Source organism: Typopeltis vanoorti, chromosome 17 (genome assembly GCF_054136105.1).
Source record: "Typopeltis vanoorti isolate ZY-2024b chromosome 17, IOZ_Tvanoo_1.0, whole genome shotgun sequence".
Classification (NCBI taxonomy): Eukaryota; Metazoa; Arthropoda; class Arachnida; order Uropygi; family Thelyphonidae; genus Typopeltis; species Typopeltis vanoorti.
Window position 1 is genome coordinate 91187898 of NC_143565.1, and position 22896 is coordinate 91210793.

A 22896-nucleotide genomic window follows, 5' to 3' on the forward strand; every position below is an offset into this window, starting at 1 on the left:
GAACAGATAAATACTTTCAGTTATCTTGGATGTGAAATATCATATGAAGGAGAAAAAGACAAAATTAAAAACTTCAAAATTTTTACAGATTATAGGCCTGATAAACAGAACACTCAACCCAAATATAGTACAAAAAGAAACATGCTTGAAAATATACAATACTTTAGCAGTGCCCATATAATTATATGGCAGTGAAATCTGGGCAATAAAGAAAAAAGATAAACAAAGAATAAAAACAAGTGAAATGAGATTTATGAGAAGAACTGTAAAATACACATTATTAGATCAAAAAAGAATGAAGACATTTTAAAAGAACTAAAAATAAAATCAATAGAAGAAAAACTAAACAATCAAACAAAAATGGATTGAACATGTAAACCAAATGGCCAACACCCGACATCCTAAACAAATACTAAAATATAAGCCAACTGGAAAGAGAAAGCAGGGTAGACCTCAAAAAAAGGATATTAGATGGATAATGAGACCGGAACAGACCAATATGGTCTATACCCATATTTAGTGTTATGATGATGATGTTAAAAGAAAATGAATATGAATAATTACTGAATGCAGGTGGTGTAAGGATGACAGATGCAGAAGAGATGGTTCAACTAATGTGTGCCTACTTTGCTAAAAGCTATCAACCTGGAGTATGCAACATTGGATTCAACTTCTTCTTCACTGGATAAAGAAACTCAAGTGTATGAGGAGGTATTAGAGCTGCTCCACAAACTGAATAAGGATTCACCATATCCAACTATTCACTCTGAAGTGGGGAAAGTGAAGATTTTGGAAAAGTTGGTTAGTGTTGGCATTCAGAAATGGAATGACAGAGAATCTCTACTTTGCAATGAACAGCATGAGTTTACTAAAGGACGGTCACACTTGAGCAACCTGCTCACTTTCTATAATAATATTACTGTTGAATTAGACAAGGGGAATGATGATACTTTTGGATTTTGTTAAGGCTTTTGATAGAAAACTGTTGCATAAAACTAGAGAATGTGAAATTGGATTATAAAACATTGTTTAGATAAGAGGATGGCTAACTGACAGATATCAAAAAGTGATTCTAATAGATAGGCTTATACACAACTATTGTTGTGTATAAGACAACTATTGTTGTGTATAAGCACAGATGCTCTTCATGGAATTAGAACATACAGGAAGCTGCATAAAATTCAATTCCCAGAGATCTCAGGAAAAACAATTAGGTTCCATTTTGGAAAGATCACAATATCAGAACTATGATCACTGAAAGAGATATAATCAGTTAAAACAAAATAATACAGAAGACAACAGAAAGAATATAATAAATTTAGTTTAATCCTTTATCCAAGTGTAAGCAAATAAAGTTTGAACCTGAAGTAGCATCAGGACTGAGGCAACTCGTGGTAAAGGGGGACCAAGCTCTCATCACTCCTTGTCTTAATATCTCCCATAATGCAATGCACATCTCCTTGCAGAGATGTATAATGCTATGTATTAAGGGAAGGGCCACTACCCAGACCGGTTTTGAAATGTTCAAGTACAGGTCAAACTCCAAAAACTCAGCGTTGTTCCCCTCAGTAACAGGCTCAGCCTGCCACTGAGAACTCTCAGAACTGGTTGGCTCTACACCGTGGCAGGCTCACCCCACCACCGAGCACCGTTCATTTGCTCATATCTCATCCAAGGGGTAACAGCAACAGCCGTGCCTCGGTTAACTTCACGGGCTACAGAAATGCATTCATTACCCCCACCCCCCCACACACACACCCTCACCACCACTACCCAGAACATGGGTGACAGCAACAGCCGAGCCTCAGTTAAAATTTCATGGGCTACAGCATTGCCATTCATTACCCAAGCCTCCAACCGGTTTCGACCTTTTTTTGAGGTCTCGTCAGTGGGAGCCAGACCCAGAGGTGGTGATACTAAGGTGAAAGTAATGGAGAAGTCATATTTTTTATACGAGTTGCCAAAAGGTGTCTGGCATTATTATTAAATTACTCTGGATTTAGAGAAGGATGTTGGTTTCCCACTTGGTTAGACTATAATAAATTTAGTTTAATCCTTTATCCAAGTGTAAGCAAACAAAGTTTGCACCTGAGCTTGGTTCACCTTTACCACGAGTTGCCTCAGTCCTGAAGATACTTCAGGCGCAAACTTTGTTTGATTACACTTGGATAAAGGATTAAACTATAAATTTATTATATATGTTATATTTAAATTTATTATATATAAACTAAATATATTAAGCAAACTGAAGCTGCAGATATCAAGGCAACTAAATCGCTGCCGGGATAATGAGGTAATCCCAAATTGTGTGAAATCGAAGCACCGTTTCTCTTCACAGAAGGCTCTCCGGATTTATAACGACACTAGCTTCGCCCTACTTTGAGAACAAATTAGCACTACGCACGTTCTCCTAGCTGACGAAAACAAAGCTATTCGGGCGCTAGAGGAAGAACTTTCCGGCATGCTGAACCACGACCTTTGGACGATTCTCTATGACGTCTCATGCGCTTCGGAAGAAAAAGAATTTGATAAGATACGAAGTCGGCACATCAAGAAATTTGATAACTTGAAAAAGGACTCTACCTCCGAACCACAACAACCACTCAACACTGTAGTGAACCTTTCTTCTGTTGTTTTGAAACCTGAAGCACGGATTGCTCTAGCACGTGCCACAATTTCGCCATTTCTCCTAAAAAAATACCAACCGAAGAAATAATGATCCAGATAGAACGGTATCTGCAACCTTCCAAACCATATCACCAACAATATCAGACTGGATATGGCCGGTGTTCTCACTAAAGCAAAACCACCAAAAACCAACATATCCAAAGGTGAATATAAAGCTCTACAAGAAATGAAGAAAAACAAAGAAATAATAATCACCAAAGTGGATAAAGGAAATGCCGCTGTGGTCCTCAACCAAACGGACTACACAGGTAAGCTTAAAGTTTTATTATTAGATTGGGCTACTCCCTATTGAATATAATCTCACCAGCTCTCGTATTAGAACACTCCATAGGCTCCTTAAGAAGGTCACTTCTTGGCATGTCGAAGTTACAACAAACTAAAACCTTTTAACTCTAGACCCCCCCCCTGAAAATATGGACTTCCAAAAATACATAAACAAAATGTGCCATTACGTCCCATAGTGGATGGCATTGATTCCCCCACATATATATTAGCCAAAGCACTCACACACTATACTGGAATCACACATAAAAAAACTCAGCCCGCTTCAAAGCCAGTATAGAAAACCTCTCACTCCAACATATTGATATAATGGTCAGTTTTGACATCTCCTCCCTATTCACAAATGTCCCACTCAAAGAAACCTTAGAGCTCATCCAAGCAAAATTTCCTCCCGATATCTCAGCCCTATTTCAGTTCACAATGAATTCAGGCTATTTCGTTTGGCAAGGAAAATTCTACAAACAGATAGAGGGGACAGCCATGGGTTCACCACTCTCCCCACCCTTGGCCAACTTCTTTATGGAGACTTTTGAAGAGAAAGCCTTAAACTCTACCCCACAAAAACCCATTGTTTAGCTTCGCTACGTTGATGATGTGTTCGCTATTTGGCCACATCACTCAGATACACTCCACTCCTTAATACACTTTTAAACAACAACACCTCAGAATTCAGTTCACCTTGAAAAAAGAGGAAAACAATAGCCTCCCTTTTCTAGACACTCTAATCACTTGCCAACCTGATGGATCCTTGGTTTTCTCTGTTCATAGAAAACCCACTCATACAGGCAGATACATTCACCAGCAATCCCCCTGCCTCACAACAATATGGGGTTATTAAAACACTATATAACAGGGCAAAATTAATCTGTTCAGATGACAATGCCCTAACCACAGAACTAAACCACATCCTTAATACTTTCTTAGCCAATGGCTACAACCCCCATAAAAATCCAAAAAATATTAAAACCAATAAACCACCCCCCCCCCCTCCCCTTTCACAATAAAGATTACACTAAATCCATCACCATTCCCTACATCCAGGCTCAGAAAAAATAACCAAAATCCTAATAAAAAATGACCTGACTTCTTGTTACAAACCATATAAAAAATTGGCATCGCTTATCCGCTCCACGAAAGACCAGCCACTTCCCCTAGACCTACCTGGGGTATACCAGGTCCCTTGCAGCTGTAAACTGTCCTACTTTGGCCAAACAGGGAGGACAGCAAATATCAGAATTTCAGAACACAAAGACTATATCTGGTTTCGCTGCTACAGCCACTCTGGGCTCGCAGACCATGCTCTGGATACCTGCCACAGAATACGTTGGAAGAAAGCCAAAGTAATACACTGCAGCAAGTTTAAGTATGAAAGATTATTCATAGAATCAGCCTCAGCTCTAAAAAGTGTTCCAAACCTCAACAAATTTGGGTGCATGAGACTGCCCCAAATTTGGGAGACTTGCATCATGAGAACATCAGCCCCAACGGCTAAGACAACCCACTATAACCTGCTAGAGGGCACCATTAGGAGTTTAGGAACAACAGTAGTTTTCTCTCTTCTACCTCATTTGCTTTTTGTAGTGCCTGCGTGCACGTGTCATAGCTGTATGTTCCCATGAAGAATGGCAATGTGATAGTGCCGAAATATAGGAAGTATTTATTAAAGTTTATTTTAATTAATATTCCAGTATACGTAGCAAATTCCTTAAATAATTTTATAGTCTTAAATTTATTATACTCTAACTAAGTGAGAAAAAACTTCCATCTTTCTCTAAATCCAGAGTAATTTAATAATAAGGTGAGACACCTATTGGCAACTCGTATAGGTAAAGATAACTTCTCCATTGCTTCCACCTTGGTATCAACACCTCTGGGTCTGGGTCTTGACCTTTCCCTTAATGCATAGCATTATACATGTCCACAAGGAGATGTGCATTGCATTATGGAAGATACTAAGACAAGGAGTGATGAGAGCTTGGTCCACCTTTACCACAAGTTGCCTCAGTCCTGAAGATACTTTAGGCGCAAACTCTGTTTGCTTACACTTGGATAAAGGATTAAATTAAATTTATTATATTCTAACCAAGTGGGAAAAAACTTCGAACAACAAAAAGAAGTTAACAGAATTAACTCAAAACATTGAAGATGAAATTTCTAACTGCAAACAAAAAAAAAAAGTGTGAAGAATTCTGCAATTGACTAGATCCAAGAAAAGACTCAACACTGGAGCATCAGATTATTAAACAATGCAACACTTCCAGATACTAATCACTCTTCGAACACAGTCATCTCAGGAACCAATACAGTAGCAACAAACAAACAGATAGCAAATTTAATAGCCAAACATTACTCTAATGCAAGCAACCTGCAATACAACAAAGAAGACAAAAAATGCAGGAAAATTGCAAAACATCTTAAGTTGCCGAAAAAGCTCAGTTGGGAGAGCGTTAGACTGAAGATCTAAAAGTCCCTGGTTCAATCCCGGGTTTTGGCAGTGAGTTTTTTTTCAGGATTGGCTGTCCGATAGGTATCAGAGAGTTGTGTATGGTGGGACAGTTTCAAGGAGACAGAGGGTTATAAGTGGGGTCCCACATAGCTCAATACTGGGACCTATATTGTTTAACCTTTATATCAATGACATTGTCAGTGGACTGCATGGGGATATTCAGTTGTTTGCGGATGATGCGAAGCTTGGAAGGGTTATTAGTAATAGTGCAGATGTGGGAGCTCTGCAAGAGGATTTGAATAAGCTAGATAGATGGGCATATGAATGGGGATGTCAGTTTAATGCAGCAAAATGTAAAATCTTGAGGTTTGAGAAACATCGATGGGACGCTGCATACTGGGAGGAGTTATACTGGAGGAAGTAGGGGAGACAAGAGATCTGAGGTTGATGAGTAATAGAAACCTGAAATTTAGGGGACATATTGCAAAAGTGGTGAAGGTAACACAGAGGATTGCTGCAATAATGAGAAGGACATTGACCTGCAGAGATAAAAGGGTTATCATTCCGTTGTATAAGTCTCTGATCAGACCACACTTAGACTATTGTTCTCAGATTTGGTCCCCAGGATTTGAAGAGGATAAATTAACTGTGGAAAGTGCACAAAGGCAGATAACAAAGATGGTTTCAGGACTGTACCATGGTAGTTATGAGGATCGGCTGAGGGAATGTGGACTACAGAGTTTGGTGGATAGAAGGAGAGGTGATATGAATGAGACTTTTAAACTGTTGAGAGGTGGTTACAGGGTTGATACTGGGGAGTTCTTTCGCTTGGTTGAACAGTGGGAAGGCGTGATGACAAGAGGCCATCCCTGGAATTTATGAAAGGAAACTGTTTGCAAGAGGGTGAGGAGTGGTTTCTTTGCACGGAAGGTGGATGAACCATGGAATGCATTGCCTGATGGAGTGGTGAGAGCGAGAACGGTCAACGAGTTTAAGGAGTGGTATGATTGACTGTGTTTCTTAGGAAGGATCTCCCACGATGAGTCTTTAGACTCTATGGAGGCCTGAATAATAATAATAATAATAATAATCTGATAATGACAAATCACCCAGAATTGATCCTATCTTTGGACATATTATTAAAAACATGGGAAAAATAGCCAAAAACTGCCTTCTGAAGATATTTAACACCTCTTGGAATGCAGGTAAACTATCAAAAATCTGGAAAACATCACTCATTATACTCTTATTAAAAACTAACAAAAACCCTAGTGAATGTAAAAGCTACAGACCAATAGCTTTGACTAGCACTCTCTGTAAACTAAACAAAAGAATAATACATACCAGACTTATGAACTGGCTCTTAGAAAATAACAAGATCAACTTCTACCAAATTGCATACAGATCTCAACACAGTACAGAAGATCAATTATTTTATCTTTGGCAATCAGTCATAGATGGCTTTAAAGAAAAACCACCAAAGAAGACAACATCAATATTCTTGGATCTCACAGCTGCCTATAATTGCGTCTTAAGGGGGAATGCATTAATTTGGATTTCAGATTTCATGAAAAGAAGAAAAATGAAAGTAAAAATTAATGGAATTTATTCCACCAACTTGCATCAAACTTGGGCTGTAGTCCCACAAGGGTTCTGTTTTAAGCCCACTCCTATTTCTCATCTATATGAGCAATATCCATCCTCACATAATAAATGACACAAAAATAGCATGCTATGCAGATGATATAGCAATCTGGCACACTAGCAGTAATCCTCAGCAATCTGAAAATGTCCTAAATAATTCAATAAAAGGCTTAGAAAGATAGGCAAAGGAACTTAAACTACAGAAAAAACAGACAATTACAACCCTCAAATCAAAATATATAATACCAAAATAGAAAAAACAGTCTCCAAAATACATAGGCCTAACCCTAGATACTGAACTGAGATTTGCAACTCATATTACAAATATATCTAAAAAAGCTCTTAAAAAGCTTAACATCATCAAAAGGCTTTGTGGAACAAGTGGAGTGCAAATATCAAAGACATTCAAAACTGCATATACGGCACTCATACGACCCACTATGGAATATGCCTCAATCTGGACTCCAGCTTCTACTAGCTCAAAAGAAAAACTTGACAGAGTACAATCAAGAGCAGCAAAAATTATCATAGGTGCAGTCTCATTCACGAATAATTTAAAAGCTCAACAAGAGTGTGGGCTTCACATACTAGAAGACAGAAGATAACTCTCCACAGTTAAATTCACTTAACAGAATCACGAGCCAACAACAGGATCATATCTCATTCAGGACTTTCGATGCCTGGACAAGAAAATCTAGACTAAAGAGGTCATCTATAAAGAGGTTATAATATGATCAAGAAATTAGAAAACAGATTGACTTAGAGCACCTGTCCATTGAAATAAGCAAACAGCCATTCTTTTCCAATACTCTACCAAAAAACACAATGATAAACTTAAATCTCCTCAAACCTTGTTCAAAAAAGGATTCACAGCAAGAAAATAAAAGAAAAGGCTATACACTATACATCACTTAAACCAACGTTTCCCAAATTTTTCCTACGACGGAACACTTCACAAATCCCGAAATTTTAATGGAACACCTTGGTTAGAGTTGAGTAACATCGGTCTCATATTCAATGTAAAGCTACGTGCACACTATCACTGTGCTATTAAGGCTACTGCACGCTGGCCTTAATAGCACAATCCACACACAAAATGAGGAGTGCCTGATTTTCAAACAAGTTTAAACTTGTCACAGCATTTAAAACCATTCCAGGCTCGTATTAATTTTGATAATTTTTCACGGAACACTTATTCACTTTCTGCGGAACACAATTCAGGAAACACTGACTTAAACAATCCAAACCATGTCATTGCCTACACTGATGGATCATCTGATGAAGCACTCAACCAAGGAGGTTCAGAGGTTTTTCTAACTCTATCTGGAGGCAAGGAAATGCAAATCAAAACCACAGCTAGCAAAATAACTTCAAACTTCACTTGTGAATTAACAGCCATTAAATAGCTCTGAAATTCTCACTCTCAAATCCAGTAATAAACATGACAGAAGAAATAAGTAACCATCTACAGTGACTCAAAATCTGCACTCGAAGCATTAAAAAATGGAAAAACAAATCTCACACAGGAAATTCATGAACTACTAACTACCTTAAATTTGAAAAATAAGAACTGCACGCTGCAATGGATACCAGCCCCTGTAAATATTGAAGGCAATGAAAGAGCAGACAGACTAGCGAAAGAAGCAAGATACCTCAAAAATTTTTTGAGGTATCTTGCTTCACTACACTACAAATTAATAACTCTGTCACCAAAAAATAAGATTGGTAAAACAAACTATCAAGAAAAATGAAATCAGTGAAATTAATGAAAATAGAGAAATTACCACAATCATCACCAGACTAAAGACAGAACATTTTAAAGGCATGAAAATTCAGCCAGAGCTGAAACATGCAAAAACTGTCCAGGAGTTGAACTAACACCTGTCCATGTTTATTCTTGTCCAGCAATTGCTGCTGCTCTACAGAAAATTGACAATAACCCTAGAAAAAAGCTCTACTCCATCAGACTGTCAAAGCAGTTCTACAGATCCATGGTCATATCTACAAGCTCTTCAATGGACTTGAACAACAACAACTCATAACTATTATTTTTCAGGAAATAACAATGTATACTAAAATATTAATTATAAAATCTTTAATTAATGCTTTCCTATATTTTAGCAATGTTACATTGCCATCATCATCATCAGGGACCACAAAATAACAATAATATGTGCACAGAGGCACTAACACTGGGCAAATGAGGCAGAAGAAACAACAAAGCCAGGCTTAGAGTCCTAAATGACTGCCCCCCCCCCCCCCCAGTGGGCTAAATTAGATAGTCTTAACCATTGGGTTGAAGATCTAAGGATTAATGCTTCCTATATTTGGAAGTCTCGTGCACCTAAATTTGCTGAGGTTTGGAAAGGTTTTCAGGGTTGGGGCACCTTTTTCAAGCATATCCTGTGGTGGGTGTCCAATGCAAGATCAAGTCCTGAGTGGCTGTATTGGTGGAACTGGATGTAGTCCTTGTATTTAGACATTCTGATATTGGCTGTCCTGCCTGTTTGGCTGAAGTAGGACAATTTGTAACCACAAGGGACCTGGTAGGTCTAGGGAATGTAGCTGGTCTTTAGTGGAGCAGATAAGGGATGCCAATTTTTTACATGGTCTGTAAGTGGATGTAAGGTTGTATTTCCTTAGGATTTTTGTCAATTTTTTGGATGTGCCCCAGATGTATGGAACGATGCTAGATCTTGAGTAATCTCTGCTCGGGGGGGGGGGGGGGGGGGGGGGGGGGGGGGGGGCAGTAACTGGGTCTTAATATGGGGGGGGGGATTGTAGCCAATGGCTAAGAAAGTATTGAGAATATGGTTAAATTCAGTAGTTACTGCACTGCTATCAGAATTGATTAATTTTGCCCTGTTAGATAGGATTTTTATAATCTCCATATTGTTGAGAGGGAGAGGGAGGTGATTGTTGGTGAATGTATCTACTTGGATGTGTAGGTCTTCTGTAAACAGAGAATGCCAGAGATCAGGGATCGGGCTGGCATGTAATCAGAGTTTCCAGGAATGACTGTTCTTGTTTTCCTTTTTTAAGGTAAACCGGATCCTGGGGTGTTGATCGTTTAGATGTGTATAGAATTGTGGAGCATATCCAGGCCATCTGGCCATACAGAACACATCTATATAGCATAGCCAGATAATGGGTTTAAGTCGAGCAGAGTTTAAGGCTTTTTCTTCAAAGATCTCAATGAAAAAGCTGGCCAGTGGTGGAGAAAGTAGAAACCCATGGCTGTCCCCTCTGTTTGTAGAATTTTCCTTACCAAACAAAATAGCCTGAGTTCATGGTGAACTGAAACAGGGATGAGATATTGGGAGAAAATATGGCTTGGATAAGGTCTAAGGTATCTTTGAGTGGGACATTAGTGAATAAAGAGGTGACATCAAACTGACTATTATGTTGTATGCATGTGTAATTTGTATGTGGATGAATCAATGCCATCCACAATGGCACATTGTTTATGGAGGTTTGGTATTCCATACATCCAGGAGGGTCTAGAGTTATAAGATTTTAGCTTATTTTCCACGGGCCAAACCAGTTTTAAGAAACCTATGGGGCATTCTGATCAGCGTACCAGTGGGATCAATAGTCTATAGGGAGATAGAACAATCTAGAAGGAGACATGCTTACCTGTGTAATCCAAATGGTTTAAAACCACAGTGATATTTCCCTTATCTGCTTTAGTAATTACTATCCTGTTGTTTTTAATTTCTTGCAGATCTTCAAATTCTTTCCTTGAGAGTTTGCTTTTTAGTGGTTTGGCTACATCCAGTCCAATGTTGTTGACAACATGGTTGGGAAGGCTGAGTATACCTCGTTCTACTTGGATCATTATTTCTTCAGCCAGTTTTTTTTTTTTTTTTTAAAGGTACTAGTGAGTAGTTATAGCCACTTGTGAGTGTGCTAATTGCTTCAGACTTCAGGGGGTGAAGGATGATAAATTTACTGCAGTGTTAAAAGGTAGTTGAGGCTTGGAAGCTGAATTTTTTTAGTAGATTTTCATATTTCTTGATATGCTGATGTATTTTTGAAATTCTTTGTCAGCTGAAGCATTTGAGACATCAGAAAAGATCATCCAAAGGTCGACGTTCAGCAGTGCATCACACTCTTCTTCTAACACGCTCATAGCTTTGTTAGTGTCAACCAAGAGAAAGGCCTTGAATCTGCCTTAGCCCTGAAAAACTTTCCGAACATCAACAAATTTGGGCGCATGAGATTGTCCCAAATTTGGGAAGCATAATCCTCAGATCTTCAGCCCAATGGCCAAGACTACCAATTTAGTCCGATGGGGGGCATCGTTTAGGACTCAAGGCCCAACTTTGGTTGCCTTTCTTCAGCCTCATTTGCTAGTGTTAGTGCCTGCGTGCACATTTTTTTGTGATCCCTGATGATGATGGTAATGTAATGTTGCTGAAATATAGGAAAGCATTAATTAAAGATTTTATAATTAATATTTTAGTATACGTTGTAATTTCTTGAAAAATAATAGTTATAAAAAAGTGATATATGGGAGATGTGAGCCTGCAAGATTTAAAGTAACTAGTGGTGTGCCACAAGGATCAGTCATTGGTCCATTGTTATTCAATCTGTACATTATTGACATTGGGAAGGATTTGACAGGCAACATATTTTCTATATGTATTATAGATAGGGTAATCAGGAATGCAGCTAATATGCAGTACTCAAAGAATGATTTGAATAGGCTGGAAATGTGGGCATGTGAAAATGACTTCAGTTCAATATTAGTAAATGTTAATGTGTGCCCACTATTACCATACTGAATACCTGTCAAATATCAGACTAGTCATCAAAATCATGACAGCTGAGGATATGCTAATATTTTATTGAGAAGACGGAGTAGATGGTGCAAAAATGTCTCTTTTTAGTTACTGGTCATCATTATGGATGGAAAGAATTTATGCTGCCGTATAGATTTTCCAATGGAAGATCCTCTTTATGAGCCAAAAAAAATATACCACAATGTTTCAGGAGTCCGTAACTAGTTCAAAAGGATGATTACCAACTGAGTGAACCATTTCTGAAACAGGATGACATTGCCAATTCAAATCCCTTACTTTCCATGAGAACAAAATATTTTTATACAACTTATAATCAGGATTATTGCAAAATGACAATTTCCCTCTAGTCCAGATTACCAATGTGCAGAACTGATGCAAAAAACTTACCAAAGCTAATCAAGAATACCTAGAAGAACAACTAAAAAACATTATTTCCCAGTAATGTAAGAAAATGATGTTGTACAAATACTATGGAATCTAATAAAACATTAAAATATTAAACAAATATAAAGACATTCACTTAGGTGTGATTAGATATCCAGTTTAGTAAATAGAAAGTTGAAGTTCAAGAGCCATATAGAAAAGATTGCAAATACAACTCAGAGGATAACTGTAATGCTGAAAAGAGCACCACCCTGACACAAAGATAAGGAAGTCATTTTGCCTCTTTTACCAGGTGTTAATAAAACCTTACTTGGACTACCGTGTGCATGTCTGCTCTCCTTGTTTCCATTGTGATACTTTCGAGAGAGTGCAAAGGAGAAAGTTAAAAATGATATCAGGATTGTGTTATACTGATTATGAATACGAGAATTTGTAGACTGAAGAAAGAGACTAGCAAATTGGAGAAAAGGAGGGGAGGAATGATATGATTGACTCACAAACTTCTAAAATGGTCATACAGGATTTTGGTAGATGGAATTTTTCATTTTATGGAAGGTGGGAAAAGGACAAGAGGGAATCCTTGGAAGTAGAGAATGTATGCAGTCAAGAAGGGGGTGAGAGATAGATTTTTCTTTCAGAATGGTATGCGATTGGAATGGATTTGCATTGGATGTTGTGTCAATGAATTTAAAAACAAATATGACTGCTGGTGTGGGTAGTATGTGGTCTCCCTTGAGAGTCCATTACACCTTGGAGGTCTCTCTTAATAATATTTTGCCAACTTCCTGATATTTCTTTTCTATGTTATTACCAAAATCTACCAGTGACTTTTGTTTCACTAGTTTTAAACAGTGCTTTGCTTTCTTACATTTTTCTCTGTATTCTCTAAGAGAACAAGCTGACTTACTTGCAAGGACTTTTGATAGGTTTCTTCTTTTCCCTAAACTACCCTCTCTAACGTCCTGGGTCCACCAACAAGTTCTGATTTTTCTATCCTTGCAGACAATCTCACCACATGCCTCTCTGGATGAATCAATCAATGTTTCCTTCAGGTTTTGCTAATGGATCCCCAAAGTACGGTTCTTGGTTTTTTTTTTTTTTTTTTTTTTTTTTTTTTTTTTATGTGTCTGTGTGTATTTCAGTCTGCAGTTCATCTCTGAAAGTTGATCAACTTTCATTCATATTTAAACTTTATAACACATTTCTCTTCAATAAGAATTATTTATTTCAATACAACATAAAATAAATTAAAATAAAAATTATGAAATTTGTTATGCACTTCACTGTATGTACAGAATACTATGAAATCAACATATTCCCCCTTCTCCCAATTAATCTGTTATTTGTCAGGTTACCAATATGGTCATATTAAATTAGTTGTGTCAACATATTCCAGAATGTGTATCAATAGCAAGTTCCTTTAAGGCCATTTGGTTCTTCATTTATATAATTCTGAGATTAATGTGATTTGTTCACTGAATTATTCTCAGAATTCATATCTGCGGTCTCAAGCCTGAGATCAGATATTATTTCTAAATAGACTTTCAGTTCCATAAGATATAACTGGATAACAATGTCTTGTATATAGCTTGTATAGCGTTCTGATTCATCTCTCTTACTCCACACGAATTTATTCAAATGGCTACCTCATATCATATTTGCTTATTCTATCCACTTTGAAATTTAATTTCCTATCATCACTAAAAATTCTACTAAATAGCTCAGTATTTTACTTATTCATTCTCCAGTGAGAAAATGCATTTAATATTTTATATATTTCTACTTATTTTCACTGTATCATCTATTTTCATAGTTCAACTGGTTTTCATATAAAGATGTTACAGCAGTTAAAATTCATTCATTTTCAATTTCATTAAAGATACCTGAAAACTGTACAGGATTTACACAGGAGTATAACATCACCTACACAATATAAAAGAATGATTTGAATATTTCTAATTTTGATATAAGGTTTGATGGCATTTTTCTTCATAATGTGACCAATATAGATAATATATAACAGAGAAAGCTAACAGATGTTACTTCTAACAGACGACTTATAATTTAATTAAAGGCTATGAAACCGTCAGCCACCAAGGAAAGATTTCAGATGTTTGAACAGGTGAAAGTTGCTTGGCATAAGGTCAGGACTATATGTGGGATGATGGAATTGTTCCCAGCCGAAGATGGCGAAAAGTTGTTGTTGTGTTACAATGGCCGTGTGTGGGCAGGCGTTATCATGAATCAAAACAACGTCCCCCCCCCTCCCCTCCCCCTGGTAAGCATGACACGTCATTTATTCTGGATCGAGTATGTACTGAGTTTAGTAGTACATACTCGCATTGATTGTTGAGCCTTGACCCAAGCAGTCTACCAGCAAAATTCCTTCTGTCCCAAAACACAGTGCACGTGATTTTCCGGGTGGAAACCATTGTGTTCAATTTCGCCTTGACTGGTGATGAGGTGTGCATCCACTCCATGGACTGTTGTTTGGACTCAGGGGTTGCATGTGACACCCAAGTCTCGTCCCCGGTGACAAGCCTGCTCAGGGAAGCATTGTTATCCTCATGGTAGCGTGTCAAGAATTCCAATGCACTGCCCAGCCGATTCACTTCGTGTTGTTCTGTAAGCAACTTCGGCACCCAGCGTGCACACAATTTCTGATAATTCAGTTTCTCCGACACAATTTCATGAAAACATGAACATGAAACTTCTGGAAATTGCAGTGAGAGAGTGATGTCATAGTGAATCCCCTATTCTGTCAAGTCTTGTTATCAACTGAACATACCAAATCGTCAGTCACTAAAGATGGTCGCCTGCTCCATTCATCATCATGCACACCTGTCCCTCCTTCATTAAAAAGTCTTACCCATCTTTGTACCATCGAATCACTCACTGCGTGTTCTCCATAAACTTCAATAATTTGCCGATGAATTTCAGCTGCTTTAACATTCCTCACATTCAATAAATGGATAACTGACCTAATTTCACATGCGGCAGGTGATTTGATTTTCTTAGACATTATAAACACACACCAAGAAGCATATGCACTGCGAGAATATCTGAAAATGGCACCAAACGTCTTGCTAAGGAATCAACAAACTCAGCACGCATGTGCACCATTGCAATTGCAATGCCGCAGTGAAAATATTTAAAAACGGAACTTACTTTCTGGATGTCCCTCGTGTGTGTATATATATATACATTGCTCTGTAAAATATCCTGTTTACACCATAGAACTGAAGCATTTAAAAAGCTTTTAGCATTTATCATATGCCTTTTCCAAATCTACAGAACTTAAATAGTTTATCTTATCCTTTGTCTTATAGTAAAAGTCTAATTCTCCCAACACTTATTTTGCTTGAAACCAGTTTGTTCTTCTCCATGTTTCTCTTTCAATATTCCTTAGCCTCTTCTCAAGTATGCTAGTATAAATCTTACCTGGAAAATTGTGAAGAAGATTCCCTGTAATTCTCCCATACAGTTTTATTTCCTCTATCATTGATGGATACCATGAGAAGTCTATCTTATAAATTATGCAGTGCAGCCAATAATAAGGCATTCATACTTCCCTATTTGAACAGTTCTAGTCAAATATCACTTCTACTGCCCTTTCCACATTTCAGATAGCATTTTCTATTAGCAGTATTGATATGTACTGATTGGATATCCCTTGAATATTTTCTCCCACTATTCTGTCACTACTTGTCCCATTTAATAATCTTTCAAAATAACTACTTGAGACATCCAGAATATTTCCTGGTTTGTTATCTTTATCATACAATCCATTTTACAGTATTTTTCATCCATTTCTAAGCTTTTTTCAATAAGCTTCAGAATATTTTGGTACCTTCATAATATTTTAATTCTATTTTCTTTTAAAAATCTTCTCCCAATCTTCATTTCTATATAGAATGAGCTTTTTGACTATTCTCTAAGCCATTTATTAACTTAACTGCCAGGATCTTTCAATGTGCTCTCTTTGTTTCCAGGACTATGAATATCTTCATAAGTCCACCATGAAGTATTTTTTTTTTTTTAATACAGACAAATTCACATACCTTCCTTTGCTGAATCATACCCCCACCCTCATTTTGCTACTGATTCTCCAGAGTTTCTTTCCTCATTTTTCATTTCATTTTTCTCAATAGTATTTGTGCATTCAAGTTCACAGTTTCTCTGAAAGCTATTCAAATGAATTTTAAAAGAACTTCTGTACAAAGTTTTCTTTTCAATGTAACATCAATTTTTATTCTGCTTAAAACTGGTGATTATTTTCTATTTCAAATAGTGATTATTTCCTACTTCAAATCTACATAAAAGGGGGACCGGAAAGTAATCAATTATTTTTAATAGGTCATTTTTAGCCAATTGTTTTTTCTTAAATAACACACAAATTATTAAATTTGATTTTTATTTAAATATTAGGATTACTTTTCTATTTAAAAAATCTGTTTTTTTTTTTTTTTTAATTTTAGATTTTTTTTTTTAATATGGAGGACTTTAAAGTTGAAGAGCACCATTTACGTCATTGTATGCTGTTTTTGTTTCACCAAGGAAAGAATGCTACCGAGGCTACCAAAATCATTTGCTCAACTTATGGAGATGTATTGAAGGTTAACAAATGTCAGCGATGGTTTAGGAGATTTGCAAAAAAAAAAATTTGATCTCTCTGATCGTCCTCGATCTGGAAGACCTCTTACTCTAGATGACGATGCTCTTAAGACTTTCATTGAATCAGATCCAAAACAAACCATACAAGAATTAGCAGAGAAACTTAATTCATCATGGTCAACTGTCAAAGAGCACTTACATAAGAGTGGCAAGGTTCTTAAACAGGGTGTATGGGTACCGCATGAACTGTCAGAAAACAATAGAGCACAGAGACGGGTGATTTGCAATTCATTGTTGACCAGACAACAAAATGACCCATTTTTGGAACGAGTCGTAACTGGTGATGAAAAATGGGTGCTGTATAAGAATAATAAACACAAAAAACAGTGGCTTTCTCAAAATCAAACTCCAATTCCAACACCTAAAGATGGACTTCATCCACAAAAGGTTCTGTTGTGCGTTTGGTGGAATATTCATGGAATTATTCATTACGAACTCATGGAACAAGGTAAGACTATCACAGCAGCCATCTACTGTGAACAATTAGAGCGACTACATCAAGCATTGTTAATCAAATGTCCCGCGCTTACCAATCAAAAAGGGGTAATTTTGCCGCAAGATAATGCAAAACCACATTCTGCAAGAATGACTCAAGAAAAAATTAGGCAGTTAGGATGGGAACTTCTACCACATACTCCATATTCGTGGATATTGGCCCTAGTGACTATCACTTATTCAGGTCCTTAGAACACAGCATAAGAAATAAAACCTTCCGTTCGCAAGATGATGTCCAAAGGAGTTTGATATCATTTTTTGCCTCCAAAGAAAAAAACTTTTTTCAAAAAAGGAATTCTAAACTTAGTAGATCATTGGAATAAGGTTATAATTAACGATGGCGATTACATTACAGAATTGAATAATGTTAATTTGTTCTTTAATAAATTTATATTAAAAATGTAGTTCAAAAAATTGATTACTTTCCAGTCCCCCTTATATAACAATAGGAAATATAATATTAAAATAATACTAAAATTTCTATATAATTCAATTATACTCTCGCTTGAAATATACTATTTTAACAAATATTCCAAAATAAATATACCTGTGTGCAATGGAACAGATTTAGCCCATAACAAAAAATACTATAGTCATAGCTTAGAAAATCAATATCTCAGTAACATTAATTCTATTACTGGAAGTCAGCAATTCCCTCTTTCTTCATACAGGATAAATCAATTTCTTTGAATTTTATTCTATTTTTCAAGGAAGGGTAGATTGCAGTAATTTATATGAACTTTATTTTGTATGTGTAAAAAGTTCCCTATTTATTATAACGAATTTAACTAAAAATAACGTATCTTGCTTGGCACCTTATATTCTTAGAAATAATTTAACAAATGCAAACTTTATTTAACGTCTTCTTACATAGACACTGATTTGGTTTATTATTAGAACATTCAAAAAGTGACTTCCGTGCATGAAATGTTGTAGGTTAAGGATTAGATAATCTGAAAATTTGATCTAAAGACAAACAAGAAATTCATCTACTACCTCTACCATATATCAAATTTTATATTAAGGATAATTTTTTTTTTTAAGTTTCTATTTAAGAATATTAAACACCTCTCAGATAATCAACAGCAATATATTGAATTGTAATTAATTTAATAAAAATTAAGCTTTTTTTTTTTTTTTTTTTTTGGAGAACTTGCTTTCTCTTCATCCAGATTTTATGCCAAAAGGAATTAAATCAGACACATCACAGAGTACTAATCCCGCATATGTTCAAAATTAAACTGTGGAATACTAAAACAGATATGTTATATAAGCCATAATTACCTTTTGGTGAGGATGATGCTTGAAAGGCAGCCACATGAGATAGAGATTTGAAATAGTAAGAATCTGGAGGCGAACTAAGCATGCGATCATAGCCTCTGGTTTGGTTATAATGAGATGAAACTGTATTTGTACATGGGCTATAAACAGCTCTTTTGACCTGAGATACAGGACTGTGACGAACCAAGGCACTCTTACTACCCTGAACTTCACGAATGCAATTTGCATCAGTTTTTAATGAGTACACTGAATTTTTGTCCACTTTAAAACACAACTGATCTGGTGAGGCACTATCATCTTTTTTTGAACCTAAACGTGACTGTGGAGAACAAAAAGATAATGCTGGTTCTGTTTTAATTTTTTCTGAAACGTGGGGATCATATTTGACTTCACCGGCATCCAAATCATTGCATTTTGCACTTATGTTTCCAGGCAATGAACAATTTTTTATTTCACATTTTGTTTCACTTTTCATCACAGAAGGTCCCACATGAAGTGGGGATGACAAAGGATGATCCTCACTTGCTTTAGAGGAGCAGTCATCCATATCCATTGCATCTTTACCATCTGCAACAGGGGGAGTCCAGGATGAACTGTATAGCAATGAAAAAGAAGTTCCTGGTTCTGATGAGGCACTATCATCTTTCAGTTTAGCTTTTTTTACTATATAAGTCTCACTCCCTGAAGTCACGCAAGGATCAGAGTCAAACACCCCTTCCATTTTCTTTTTTACTTTACTCTCTTCGAGTGAAAGTAAAGAGGAGCGATCTTGATTTGACCATTTTTTCTTGTGTTTTATTTTTCTAACAGGTGGTGGCAGCCTTGGAGTATCTTGGGATTGAACCCAGTGGCATTTGGGACTTCCAGGTCCAGTTTCTTGTTCTGCATTTAACTTCAGAACAAGCCTTCCATCTGAAATAGTAAACAGATGTTACATTTAGTGAAGTCATAGACAGCAAGGTCACTTAAGTAATATAATGCTGAATTAATATGGTGATAATATTTAATGGAGAATTTTCATTATACTGAAATTAATCATTACCATGCTGAAAGTGAGAGAGAAATTTCTCCCAGTATGAGTGGAAAAGGGAATCAAATACAGTATAAGAAATGTGACTTAAAAATGCAAATACCATATGAAACTTTCTATTTTAAGAGATACACTCAACTATTCCATAAAATAATGATTCAAATCATTATCTTATGGAATTGTGCTATGTAAGCAGAATATATAACATCAAATGTTTCATAAAGAGAAGATCCAAAATTACAAATAAAGAAATAAATCTTGTTCAGATAGCATTCTATTCAAATAACTTCACAAAATGGCATATGAGATACTTCTCAAGTGATCCAGAAACCCAGCATTAGAAATATTTTTTTAAAAAACTGTTGCATCATCTTTAAAAAATAACTAAATCTTCTCCATAATTTATTATCCATGCCTCTTTGAATGAGCCTATACATGCATCCCATACTTCAATAAGGTTTGGTTGGAAAAAAATTTACAAGCAACAAGATTATAAAGCCAGCGTGCTATGTCTGTTAAGAATGTATCATTAAAACTGGGTGGTGTGTTTTTGTAAAATGAAAAACTAGAGTTTCAAAGAAAAAATGCCTGTCACTTTCATAGACTGGATAACTCATCCTCAGTTGAAGATTTCACATAAAGCTTTCTCAGATCCTAGACAGAATTTAAATTTACATGTTTCTGAAATGCAGGCAAATGCTGCACTTCTGGTGAACGCACTATGAAAACATACCTAAAATATATCACCTATGACTGAAAGAAATGCGAAATAGAAAATGCTATACGAACAAGTAAAACAGGAAAAGCCAGTGGACCAGATGGTGTGCAAACAGAATTTTTAAAATTAATAGAACCAGATAACAAACTTTTTGAAAAACTATTTAATAAAATATATGAAAGTGATGAATTTCCATCAGATTAGCTCAACTCTACATTTATCGCTGTCCCAAAGAAACCCAAAGCGAATTCCTGTGGTGACTTCCGACTTATTAGTCTACTGAGCCAAACATTAAAAAAAAAATATTTTTGAAAGTAATTCAGAATCGCATTTATAGAAAAAGTGAAGAAACTCTAAGTGAACACAATTCGGCTTTCGGAATGGTTTTGGTACTAGAGAGGCCCTTTTCTGTACCCAAATATTGATACAAAAATGCATAGAAAAACAGAAATCTGTCTTTATGTGTTTCATAGATTTTGAAAAAGCATTCGACAAAGTCAGACACACTAACTTAATAGAAGTCCTTCAACAAAAAGGGCTAGACGAACAAGACATAAGACTAATAACAAATCTGTATTGGAATCAGTCAATTAGAACCGTTTAATTAGACAACATTACCACCAGTGATATTAACATCAAAAGAGGAGTGAGACAAGGATGTGTGCTCTCACCACTCCTGTTCAACATATATGCAGAGGTAATCTTTAAAAAAGCATTGGAAGAATGTCCAGAGGGAATCACAACAAATGGAAAGATTGTTAACAACCTACGATATGCAGATGACACCGTGCTAATTTCAGATAATATTATGGATCTCCAAAAACTCATTGACAGAGTATACATAGAAAGCCAAAGAATGGGAATAAATATAAACATCAACAAGACAAAATACATGATCATCAGCAAACATCCAGCCTCATCAATGAAACTGACACTCAATGGGAAAAATATTGATTAAGTGTCAAGATATAAATATCTTGGTTGCTGGCTTAATGAACGGTGGGATCCAGAAATAGATATAAAGACAAGGATTCAAGTTGCACGGCAGTCCTTCATGAAAATGAGAACACTATTCTGCAATAAAGACCTAAACTATTCTGCAATAAAGAAATGCTACGTGAAGTGTGGTCTATTCTGCTCTATGGAGTTGAAACATGGACATTGAAGGCAACAACCATCAAGAAAATCGAAGCCTTTGAGATGTGGCTATACAGAAGAATGCTAAAGATATCATGGACAGAAAAAATTACCAATGAAGATGTCTTAAAATCCATTGGCAAAGCTAAACATCTTGTACAAATAATCAAGAAACGAAAAACATCATATCTTGGCCACATCATGAGAAACAGCAAATACAAACTTCTACAAACTATTTTGGTAGGAAGAATTGATGGCAAAGGAACTAGAGGAAGAAAAAGAATATCATGGTTTGACAACATCAAGATGTGAACAGGAAAGAGCAGTGCACAACTGCTCAGGTTAGCACAAGAACGCAGTTTGTTCACCAAGATGGTCGCTGACCTTCGATAGAAGATAGCACAACAAGAAGAAGACTGAAAGAAAAGAAAACTGATGCAATTTACAAGGTCATAGTGAATGACTTTTTAAACTGTTCATTATTATTTCATGTGGAGAATGGAATGCATTGCTAAAATGTACTGTAAAAGAGTTTAAGGTATGATAAATACATTGTGCAATACCTCCCCCCCCGCCCACAATTTGTTTAGTATTAACAGAGGTCTGTTAATACAAAATAAAGCTTAGAGAAAATGATCCAAGTTTCTTCACTTAGTTATAAAGTAAATGATACTTGATAAATTATATTCATATGGAATAAGAGAGAAATTAGTCAGAACACTAAATTGGTTGTATACAAGACTGTGTTCAAACCAATTTTAACTTATGGATCTGAGAGCTGAGTCAGAAGTAAAACACTTGACCATTCTTTACCCAAGTGCAAAAAAAACAAAACTTTGTTAAAGTTATCTTCACTGCTAGGCTATCCATATAGAAGCTATTGGCTTTACATCAAACCACATCAATATAGAATAATGCACAGAACACAGTGTTTAGCTCCATCAGCAGGAACTATACCTGTGGGTATAGTGTGAGCTAAATCACTGAAGAAATCATTTTCAGTATTTAAGTAACAAAACAGTGTACCCTATTAAAATATTACATCCTCCCATACACTTGGTTATAAATTAAATTCCTACTGACAAGAAATTATATTCATGTTTTAATCTTCCACTAAAACATGAGCAAACAAACACTTATGCATGACGCACCTATATGCTTGCCTGGTTGGTTAACATATCCGCTCTCCAATCACCAGGTTGCAAACTTGAATCCTGATGTGAGCATGGATATTTAAGATTGTCTTTAGGTGGGAGATGAACTTCATCATCAGTGGTCTCTCTCACTGATTACTGGAAGCCTGAAGTTCTGC

The 22896-nt window shown here is 36.2% G+C and overlaps 1 protein-coding gene and 1 non-coding gene across 2 annotated transcripts in view; one reads left to right on the forward strand and one right to left on the reverse strand.

Moving 5' to 3' along the window:
- Window positions 1-22896, reverse strand: part of LOC150097624 (uncharacterized) — a 350600-nt gene that overhangs the window by 85251 nt on the left and 242453 nt on the right. The window contains exon 7 of the mRNA XM_090406960.1: window positions 18703-19611. Within this exon, the coding sequence (XP_090263086.1) occupies window positions 18703-19611 (909 nt within the window). The remainder of the gene's footprint in view (window positions 1-18702; window positions 19612-22896) is intronic.
- Window positions 5392-5464, forward strand: TRNAF-GAA (transfer RNA phenylalanine (anticodon GAA)). Its single transcript has one exon. It is a non-coding gene; the product is annotated as a tRNA-Phe (tRNA).